The 11,971-nt window shown below is 41.8% G+C and overlaps 1 protein-coding gene across 1 annotated transcript in view; it reads right to left on the reverse strand.

Moving 5' to 3' along the window:
• Positions 1–7,296, reverse strand: part of sdk1a (sidekick cell adhesion molecule 1a) — an 839,938-nt gene extending 832,642 nt beyond the window's left edge. The window contains exon 1 of the mRNA XM_078240149.1: positions 5,744–7,296. Coding sequence (XP_078096275.1) covers positions 5,744–6,356 — 613 coding nt within the window. The 5' untranslated portion in view covers positions 6,357–7,296. The remainder of the gene's footprint in view (positions 1–5,743) is intronic.
• Between the last annotated feature and the right edge of the window lie 4,675 nt (positions 7,297–11,971).

An 11,971-nucleotide genomic window follows, 5' to 3' on the forward strand; every position in this document is an offset into this window, starting at 1 on the left:
GGGTCGGATCTCAAACAATAACGAGACAGAGTACAGAAATGAGAGAGAGAATCTGGTGAACTAGTGCGACGACAATAATCTTTCCCTCAATGTCAACAAAACAAAAGGAGATTGTCATCGACTTCAGGAAGCGTAGTGGAGAACATGACCCTCTCTACATCAACGGAGACGAAGTAGAAATGGTCGAAAGCTCCATGTTTTTAGGTGTCCAGATCACCAACAACCTGTCCTGGCCCCCCATGTCGACAGTATAGTAAAGAAAGTCCACCAACGCCTCTACTTTCTCAGAAGACTAAGGAAATTTGGCATGTCAGCAATGACTCTCACCAACATTTACAGATGCACCATAGAAAGCATTCTTTCTGGCTGTATCACAGCTTGGTATGGCTCCTGCTCTGCCCAAGACTGCAAGGAACTACAAAAGGTCATGAATGTAGCCCAATCCATCACACAAACCAGGCTCCCATCCATTGACTCCGCCTACACTTCCAACTGCCTCGGAAAAGCAGCCAGCATAATTAAGGACCCCACACATTCTCTCTTCCACCTTCTTCCATCAGGAAAAAGATATAAAAGTCTGAGGTCACGTACCAACTGATTCAAGAACAGCTTCTTCCCTGCTGCCATCAGATTTTTGAATGGAACTACCTCGCATTAATTTGATCTTCCTTTACACTCGAGCTACGACTGTAACACTGCATTCTGTACTCTCTAATTTCCTTCTCTATGAACGGTGTGCTTTGTCTGTATAGCATCCAAGAAACAATACTTTTCACTATATATTAATACATGCGACAATCATAAATCAAATCAAAAACACTGACCTAGGCAATGTATCCTTAATTTAACCCTTTAAGCCCCAGAATCAATTTGTGAACCGATTTGTATCACACCCTCTCCAAGTCCACTACGTATTTCCTCCAGAGGTGTTCAACCCAGAACTGAACATTAGACTTCAATTTGAGATAGTCGGAGCTTAACATTACAACAACATAACTTTTACCCTAATGTATTCTAGTTCCCTTTAAATAAAGGATTATTTTTGTTCCCAACAATCCTTTAGTGCAATTTTACAAACATACGAATTAGGAGTGGACCACTCGGATCCTTGAGCCTGCTCTGTCATTTAATAAGAGCAAGAATTTTAACAACCCCAGGTTAAAGTCCAACAGGTTTATTTGGTAGCAAACACCATTAGCTTTCGGAGCGCTGCTCCTTCGTCAGATGGAGTGGAAATGTGCTCTCAAACAGGGCCCAGAGACACAGAAATCAAGTTACAGAATACCAATTAGAATGCGAATCCCTACAACCAGCCAGATCTTAAAGATACAGACAATGTGGGTGGAGGGAGCATTAAGCACAGGTTAAAGAGATGTGTATTGTCTCCAGACAGGACAGCCTGCAAGTCCAGGAGGCAAGCTGTGGGGGTTACTGATAATGTGACATAAATCCAACATCCCCCGGTTTAGGCCGTCCTCATGTGTGCGGAACTTGGCTGTCAGTTTCTGCTTAGCGACTCTGCGCCGTCGTGTGTCGTGAAGGCCGCCTTGGAGAACGCTTACCTGAAGATCAGAGGCTGAATGCCCGTGACTGCTGAAGTGCTCCCCCACAGGAAGAGAACAGTCTTGCCTGGTGATTGTCGAGCGGTGTCCATTCATCCGTTGTCGTAGCGTCTACGACAGATTGTCTACGACAATCAGACGCTACGACAACGGATGAATGAACACCGCTCGACAATCACCAGGCAAGACTGTTCCCTTCCTGTGGGGGAGCACTTCAGCAGTCACGGGCATTCAGCCTCTGATCTTCAGGTAAGCGTTCTCCAAGGCGGCCTTCATGACACACGACAGCGCAGAGTCGCTGAGCAGAAACTGACAGCCAAGTTCCGCACACATGAGGACGGCCTAAACCAGGATGTTGGATTTATGTCACATTATCAGTAACCCCCACAGCTTGCCTCCTAGACTTTCAGGCTGTCCTGTCTGGAGACGATACACATCTCTTTAACCTGTGCTTAATGCTCCCTCCACCCACATTGTCTGTATCTTTAAGATCTGGCTGGCTGTAGGGATTCGCATTCTAATCAGTATTCTGTAACTTGATTTCTGTGTCTCTGTGCCCTGTTTGAGAGCACATTTCCACTCCATCTGACGAAGGAGCAGCGCTCCGAAAGCTAATGGTGTTTGCTACCAAATAAACCTGTTGGACTTTAACCTGGTGTTGTTAAAACTCTTACTGTGTTCACCCCAGTCCAACGCCGGCATCTCCACATCATTTAATAAGAGCGCCAGGGACCAGGGTTTGATTCCAATCTTGGGTGACTGTGGAGTTTGCATATTGTCCCCGCGTCTGTGTGGATTTCCTCCAAGTGCTTGGTTTCCTCCCACAGTCCAAAGATGTGGTATGGTGGCACAGTGGTTATCACTGCTGCCTCACAGCACCAGGGACCCGGTTCAATTCCGGCTTGGGTCACTGTCTGTGTAGAGTTTGCACATTCTCCCAGTGTGTTTTTTTGGGCTTCCTCCGGGTGCTCCAGTTTCCTCCCTCAGTCCAAAGATGTGCGGGTTAGGTGGATTGGCCATGCCAAATTGCCCCTTAGGGTGAGAGTGCCCCTTAGGGTGAGAGGGACTGGCTAAGGTAAATGCATTGGTTATGGGGATAGGGCCTGGGTGGGATTGTGGTCGGTGCAGACTTGATGGGCTGAATGGCCCCCTTCTGCACTGTAGGATTCTGTGTGTCGGTTAGGTGGATTGGCCATGCTAAATTGTCCCTTAGTGTCCTAATTGGTGTAGGTTAGGGTGATTAGTGGGTAAATGCGTGGGGTTATGGGGATACGACAGGGGGTGAGCCTGGGTCAAGATGTTCTGTCAGAGAGTTGGTGCAGACTTGTTGGGCTGAATGGCCTCCTTCTGCATTGTAGGGATTCTTTGATTCTAAGATCATGTTGATGATTTACAACCTCTATTCCATCTTCCCACCTACCCCCGATATTTTTCACCCCTTCAAGAATTTACATACCTCAATCATAAAATCAAAGACAATGCTTCCACTGCCTTTTGAGAAAGAGAGTTCCAAAGACCCACCACACTCAAAAAAAATTCTCCTTATCTCTGTATTAAACGAGCGATTCATTTTTAAACAGTCACCCCTGGTTTGAGATTCACCCACAAGAGAAAACACCCTCTCCACATCCATCCTCTGGAGGTCCCTCAGGATCTTATATGTTTCAATCGATTAACCTCTTACTCATCTAAACTCCAGCAGAGGCAAAACTAGGCCTATCCAATATTTCCCCATAAGACAACCTGCCCATTCAAAATATTAGATTAGTAAATCTTCCCTGAACTGCTTCCAACTTATTCACATCCTTCCTTAAAGGAGGAGATCAATATTGTGCACAGTACTCCAAATGTGGTCTCACTAGTGTCCTGTACAATTGAAATTTAACCTCCCTACTTTTGTATTCAAGTTCTTGCACAAAAAACAATAATATTCTATTATCTTCCTAATTACTGTACCTGCATACTAGCCTTGTGATCCCTCAAATCTCAGAGTTCTGCAATCTCTCATATTATACCCCATATCTTTACCACTCACTTATCCTTTGTAGCCTCATTCTCCCCAATTATACAATTTCCCATGCCACCTGACTTAGAACTGTCAATACACTTGCAGGCATGGTGAAAAGCTGAGGCCCCAGTACAATCTCTGGGGGCACACTGTGCATCACACCGTTCCAACTGGAGTTTATACCCATGATGCTTGCTCTTTGCCTCCAAACTAATTCTCTATGCATGTCATAAGTTGCCTTCAGTTTCGTGTGCTCGTTTTTTTTTAAGAAGTTTCATTTGTGGAACCTTATTGAATGGCTTCTGGAAGCCCACATAAAGCACTGCTTTTAATTCTCCCTTTTCTACCACATTAGTTTTACTATCTCAAAATTCAAATAGGTTCGTTCAGCATAATTTACCCTCTACAAATTCTTGCTGGCTCTTTGATCAGTTCATGCTTGTCCAACTGCATCTCCCTATAGAAGACACCAGCCTAACGGATCCATAACTCCATCTTATACCCTCCTTAATAGTGGAGTGACCAGCAATTTTCCTAATCAGTGGGGACTCTCTTCCAGAAGAGAGTTTGAAAAAAATCAGTACTGACTTGATGTTTATGCTTTAATATTCTATGACTCATTGCACTGGATACTTAAATGTACGGATTAATTGTGAACATTTTTCGTTAAAACTCAAGATATGCGACTGGTCTCTGCCTTGCTTGGGATTTACAATCAAAATAATTCCACAAAATTAAACCCAAATTTCAATTGCAGAGGATCTTGAATAACATACTAAAAGCTGCATTTCCCCATCACCAATTTACCTTTAATTAACAAGATTAATGGTATGAGCCTTTGGCTTTATGATAACATTCCAACCTCAGAGTCAGAAGGTGCAGCACTTTAGCACTCCTCCAGACTGTCCCAGCAAGTGGACACTGGAGCTCTGACTTATGTCTGGTGGGTGTGGGTGGTCCTCCTCATTGACTGTGTTATTGGCACCCATAAAAATGTTCTGCTGTATAGGACTAACCACCCTACCAGCTGGTATTAAAAAGGTAGTTATTGCCATGAAAGGAGTATTGACATCGTGGCCTGTCAGATGTTAATCAACCTGTGAATCCATCCACTACTTCAAACTGTTCTCCAAGGCAAGTGTTAAGATTTTTGAAAAAAAAGACTAATTATAAACAGGATTGTGAATCCGAATACAAATGATAGCAAAAAAGAAAAAAGTTACAATTAATGGACAGGCACTCCAATTTTAAAGGGTTCATTTTTGAAGTGTGAAAACAGTTACACGAGTACAACATACAAGTCCTTTTGTGCTAAATTAATATCATTTCTTACAGGGATACGAATTTAATTTAGAGCATTGGCACTTGAATAAACGAGGCATGTATATAAATTATGATGGCGTATCCCTCAAGCAAAAGAACTTCAGCAATACACCATATACGGTACAATTCATTCACAGGATAAAACACGCCGGTTTCGAATGCTTTCTGTAAGACGGGATAATGATTAGGAAGCGAATGTCAACAGCACTTTTTGCCGGTTAGCTGCATCGGAGTTTGTTTAAATACAGGGGGAAAAACAAAATATAAACAAAAACAAATATTCCACAATGCAATGTTCAAAACTACAGAACAAGGAGATTGAAAGATTGCACGGAATCGATAAAATAAATACGAACATTAGACTGCTACTTAGCGTTGCAATTCTGTGATGAAAAGTGGAAGTGCTAATTTATACTGGCTGGTAACATTTCAATTCTTTATTTTGTTCCCATGGCAAAAACCTAAAAAGGACGCAGTCTCATTAACTCACCCACCAGTGGATAATTGTTTCTTAATGTTACAAAGTCAGCTTGGAAAGTAAAGCTGTGAAAACTGATAGCGCAATATATTCCACGTTTTACATTTAACCCTTGTGTGCTCTGTGCAGCTTGCAAAATGACACTTTTTTGTTTACTGTCAAGCATGTTGCAAATTAACCAAATGAAAACTGTAAAATTGCTCACATTTTCATGTCAACATTTAAAGTGGGGGACTGCAATACACACGTGTACTCCGGACGGTCCTTGTGATCACCTGTAAGATTTTTTTAAAAATCGAGTCCCAAAACATCACTTCAATTTCCCGCTTTGGGAGAACATCAGACTCATTTAATGTTGCACTCTAATCTTACCTTGGGCCAGGGTCTGCAGCACGTGGACATGAAACAGCACAAACGTCCACAATCTCCCAAAACATCCAAACAAATTAAAGTTTCCTCTCGCACCAGCAAATCCGACTGTTCCTCTAAATACTCCCGATTTCGGTCCCATAATCAATGCATCGATCTCGCCACTTCGGTTTCCAATCTGGTTATTGATCACTCCTCTCAAGCAAGGCCCTCGCTTCATTTCCCTTTGGTTATTGATTGTATGGTCCGCACTCCCGTCCTCTTTGGCAATTCCCACCCGCTGATCGCGGAGCGGATCGAGGCGCTGCTGGACCGACCTCAGCCCGCCGCTTGGTGCCGGGCGCGGGCTGCCGAGCGGTCCCTGCGGCAGGACCATCCTTTGGCATCGACCCTCCGGGTGGTGATTGATCGCGGATGTCGCCGGGTTGACAATTAGTTCGCGGCTGGTCGCCCCGGAGCGCGGACTCCTCCTCCCGCTGGAATCGCCGACCGCCGTCTCCGGGCCCGAGTTTGCAGCCTCCGGGGTACTGATCACCTCCGGATACCTATCGGTGTCCACAAGTAGCACGGCGCTGACCCGAGCATCGAGCAGCCCACAACTCGCGTCTCTCATCATCTGTTGATCACCTCGATTAGTCCAGTCAGCTGGCTGTGTAACAATCGATGGGCTTTGGTATTTACTGACCCAATGATATTTCTCCTTCCCCAAAGAACATGTATATGGATATTAAACTGAATGAAATCCACCAGCCGGCTGCCGAGTTGGGTTGTTTTTTTTTGGCTGGTTGCCTTGGGGAGGAGATTCGTGTTTGGTTTAAGCTCTTGCCGCCTTTCAAATAATTGCCACCTCCCTGATTAGGGCTCTGATTTTTTTTCTCTCTCTCTCCCAGAAAAAGTCCTGGGCGGGGGAAATCTTTCTCTTCTCCCCCCCCCCCCCCCCCAATAAAGTCCTGATTTCCTGGAGAGGTGGGGGATACGACACCCTGGCTCCGACAGACCGAAGGAAGGGCAGAGAGGTGCAAATGGACGCTTTTTCTTCCCGATCCTCGGGACACTTTCCACAGGCAGTCCGAGGAAAACTCCAGACAGCAATCCTGGAACTTCCCACCCCGCCTCCTGCAAATAATACCTGGTTGATAATTAACTCCGACGGTCTGGGGTTTTTTTTTATTCACTTAATCTCTCCGAATTAAAAGTTTGCTGCTTCTTCTTCCAAACCGAGAGTTATAAAAAAAAAATTTTAATGTCAAATCTTCAAAAGGCAAGTCCCATCAGTTAAAAGTTTCAACTCATAATTGAAACGACTCCCAAACTTTTACTCGAACAAATTAAAATATCTTTGCCAACGAGTTTTGAAGTTTAGTCAGTCAGAGGAGCGGGGACCAAGGGACGCTCTGCTCTCTCCACACTCTCAGGTTTAGATTTGCACATCTAATCTGACCAGAAAATTTTTTTTTCAAAAGAACTTTAAATGCCCGGACCAGAGTAAAACATTAAATTTTATGAGGTAAAAGCCTCTTGTCCGGTGACTTTCCGCCGGGTTTTCCTCTCGTTTTGAGGCGGTTTGTAACGGAAACTTTACGTTTTCGCCCCCCCGCCGCCGTCACACCAACTCCTTCGGTTCGAGCTGGAGGCGAGCGCGCTGCCCATTGGTCCGCCCCGCCCACCGCAACCCGGAATCCCATTGGTCCGCAGTCCCGCTGGGTGGTTGGAGGGGGCGGGACAGATCTGACTTCCGATTGGTCCAGCGTGCTTTCCCCCGCTCGCTGATTCGCTGCCGTTAGGGCCGCGTCCTTCCATCCCGATTGGTTGAAAGGAGATCTCCGTTATGATTGGACGGGCGGCGGGAAGGCGTCGGTTTCCCATTGGTGAAAAGGAGGGGGAAGCGACTATGTGGCCAGTGATTGGTCGCTTAAATAGAGCACCTGCCAACCAATAGGAGGAGAAGCAGGAGATAATGTTGATTGGCCCCCATGAAAGAGACAACAAAATTGGGTCCCTCCAGTGACTTGGCCTTCAAGAGGGTGCAAGGGTAATAATTTCCTTCAACGCACCTTCAGTAAGATGCAATAATAGTAATCATCCTAACTGAGCCCTTAAGTCATTTCTCAAGAGGGAGAATTCCAAAATAAATCTGTTCTAGCAATGGGGAATATGCTTGCCCCAATGAGGCCACCACATTGAGTCCCACCTATGAACCAAGTGCTGGAAAATGAGATTGGAATAGAAAATTGCTTGATGGCTGTGGCGCAGATACAATGCAAGAAGTCTCACAACACCAGGCTAAAGTCCAATGGGCCAAAGGACCTCTCTCTGTGCTCACTATGATTCTAACACATTCCTTTCTGTGGTAGCCCTATCCTCCCATCACAGTTTCATCCTCTTCCACATCACTATCTCCATGAGAAATCAATGGGCCTCTTGTCCATGTAACCCCTGCCCCTGCCCCCAATTCACACCCTTTCAAGGCCATCATCATTTCCCTTCTATGATGGATATTCTCCCCAGTGGCACCTGGCTATCCACTCATTGGTGTCATTTAGTTTTAGTACTGGTAAATTCCTAGGACACAATGATTCCCAGAACCTCAAAGCGCTGCAAGGCATTTAAATTTTAATTTAGCGACAGAAAAAATCTCACGGACCAGAAATGACAATTAAGACCGTAAAAATTCATCCCTCTGTACAATGATTCTCCCAACAGGACAATTAGCTGTAAGTTAAATATCTTTTATGATTGTTCAGGTTTCCTCTTTCAATAAATTATTCCAAACATTTACCATTTCTTGAATAAATAACTTTCCTCTTTCACTGCTCTAAAATAACAAATTTACTATGGTGCTACATCCTTGATTTACTTTGAAAAAAATTGGTTTATCTTATCTATAGCACATTTCATGCCTTCACTGCATTGCCGACTGAAATACTTTATTTTCACACTGTAAAGGCTAAACTTCTCTAATCTTTCTTCAAAGCTCATCCTCTTTAAACTTGGAATCAAACATTATTCTTTTTTGTACATGGCTTTTTGCAACTTCTTATGGTCCATGTTTTTCCCTTTCAGTGGCATATACACTTCAGTCAGATGATCAGCCATGATCGTAGTGAATGGTGAAGCATGCTCGAGGGGCCAAATGGCCTATTCCTCCTATTTTTTATGTTTTTATGGCTTTCTATAAGTAAGCAGCTGCCCTCTTGCTCTATAAGTGTACATCTCAGGTTATGTAGCTAAGGATTAAAAAATATCCTACCTTGCAGCAAAGTAGAATTTTTATAGGATTTAAACAGTGTCTTTGTATTGACTCACAAATATCACATTGGTCTTGGATTTCTTAAAATTAATACATTTATTTATAAATTTAATTTATAAATAAATTAAATTATTAATTTACTATGTGCTATTATTGTTAACTTACCATATATTGTAGTAAAATTATTAATTATTAATTAGAAATTATTAATTTACTATATACTATAATATACTATAGTTAAAAGAGCAGTAATTGAAAAACATGAGCTTCTAGGATGTGTACCGAAAGAGACAGTTGTCTTTGCATCTTACGTTCTATGGGAAACCAGAATGGTCACAATAGGATTCACTTTCCTCTACTCAAGTGGCTGTTCAGCGAGTATTTCTTCAAGGTTTTTTGAAAAGTGATTTCTCTCAAATGTACTCCTAACGAGAAATTCTTAAAATCATCCGGAGGCTCCCAGAAAAACTGTCTCTTATGCTTTTCAGGAGAAAAACCTTCCAATTTATAATGTTGAATTTATATTTTAGACAGTCAATTTATCATGAACTAAACAATGACACTCCTTTCGTATGTGCCAAAAACATCTACTCATTAAGATTAAAATGCAATTTGCAGGAACTAACTGTTATAAATGGTGATAGGAACTTTCTTAAAATGCAATGACAGTAAACACTTGATATGGAGTACAAAGGGGTACATCTTACAGTAGAATTATTAACATTTTTGCTCAACTGGTTGCACATTGCAATTTCATTTGCCATTCAAGTTCATTGTCTCCAATTACACCCTGACCAAAGCTTTTATCTTAATTAATTTTTGCTCAAAAAATCTTCCTTTATTCATAAAGATAAGCAATCTTTTCCCACCTTCTAAATTAGGGAAAAGATCCACCTTAACCTGGGTTCAAAAAATGTAAACATACTAAGTATTTTTTGTACATTTTGTCACACATTATTATATATCACTATCTCAGCATTGTGGCCAATTGTACGCAGTATTCTAATTTAAACAATGCATTCTACAAGTCTTGGCATAGTTCTGGAAACATATTTTATAGCCTTTTAAATTACTTCACTACATTACCTCGATGTTGAAAATGGCATGCCTACTATTACTCCCAGGTGCCGTTCCATATCAACCTCTGCTAATTCCATTCACAGTATACTGTGACTCACATTTTTTGACCCATGTGTAATACTTCTCATTTAGCAGTCTAAATTTCATCAGCCATATGTCTGCATAATCAACCTGAATTCTTCTGAGAGCATTTTGCTGCATTCTGTGTCTCAACCACTCTCCCTTTTTGTGTCATTAACAAGTTTGAGTAGCTTTAAGTTGGCTTTGGTATCCAGCCCATTGTGCTGTCACCCTTACAGTACCATTATCTTTCCAAAGACCACAATTATCCATTGTTATTCTCCTGCACAAATGCTTTGCTTATTTACTATGGTCCAGGCTTATATCTTATCTAAAAATTCGTCACTGAAAATGTAATTCTCTGTTTGATCTTAGCTTTCTTGTCCAGGCACTAGGTGGCACTGTCCTGTATGTTGAAAAATACAATATATAAAACTAAATTACAAACTGGAACTAAAATGGGAGAGAATACAACTGTCTTGCTCTGATTGAACTTAGAGCTGGGTCAACCCGTCTAAATTTTCTTGAAACAAGTTATTTATTAAAATATATGTTATTTCATCATGAAACCTAAAGGTGGAATTACAAGAAACTAGAATCTATTTTAATAATTTCTACTTTGCTGCTGTAATTTGCTTCTTCTGAGGTAAAATAGTGTACAAATTTAATAGGATTGCTGAACAGAAGTACTGCAATTTGGAGTTGTTGGGCTAGATTTTAACTCAAGTGAATCAGTTAAATTCTCTCTGTGGTCTTTGTTCTACAATCAATTTTCACCCTTTTGATTTTAACGCAGCTATTCCAAGATTCATTTATTGGTGGTGTAAACATTCATACTGTGACTCTACTGCTAATCATTTATAAAACTGTAAAAAAAATACAGGATAGAAACAAAGCTTTTGGCCCTGAGAGGTTCCTTGACTGGAGGGCAGCCTGATTGACAAGCTCCAGTCAGACAGAGAACTCCAGAGCAGGCTGCAGGGCCAAGTAAATCTGACCCAAAATCGCCAGAGGATGTCCAATCCCAGATCTCAGGGAGATCTGATTCCAGATGGATCTAATCCCAGGTTTCTGATTCACAACCATGAGGGAAAGTGAAAGTAAGTGGGAGAGCAGGTGTAATGGGGTACAGTTTGAGGAACCATAAACAATGCTGTGAAAACACTAGCCTGCTCCTTGAAGATTCCTCTCAGTTGAGAGTCAGGGTACATAATTAAAATTTAAACTTCTGATTTTTGTGTGTGAAATCTTCCCCAAATATTTCATCATACTGTGCAACAAGACAATGCTGTCCATCTCCATAACAGACCTGAGAAATTAGATGAGAACCAACCCACTGTTGTTTCACGGATTTGCTTTTTTCCATAGCTGATCACGAAGAAATGCATCTTGAGGATGGAACTCTTTAATACTTAATTCTGTTTTTGTAGAAGTACATAGTATGGAGCTACTGAAGGGACCCAACCGAAGGCATGAGGTAAGAAGTACAGATTTTTATTAAGGAGTGAAAGGCCAATGTGCATTCAAAATGTTGAACATTTCTTGTCATTTCTAACAGTGTAATTTTTGGAATTTCTTGGCTATTACTCAGCAAAAGTTTGAAAATCCCTCAACAGTTAGTTCGATCAGCCTCTGGAAGTTGACAGAAATCATAATTTATAGATACAAACATGTTAAGGAGGATCTCTGAATCCCTTCAAATCTTCTCTAAAAGAAACTTAAAATATAAATATAATTATAGGACTCCTGTAAACAATGATTATACAGAAAGTCATTTTCTGTAAAAAAAAAATCATAGAGGAACATCATAGTTTAACGTACAGCTGTGGTAGCATTTACCT

The sequence above is a fragment of the Mustelus asterias genome, chromosome 23, assembly GCF_964213995.1.
Source record: "Mustelus asterias chromosome 23, sMusAst1.hap1.1, whole genome shotgun sequence".
NCBI lineage: Eukaryota > Metazoa > Chordata > Chondrichthyes > Carcharhiniformes > Triakidae > Mustelus > Mustelus asterias.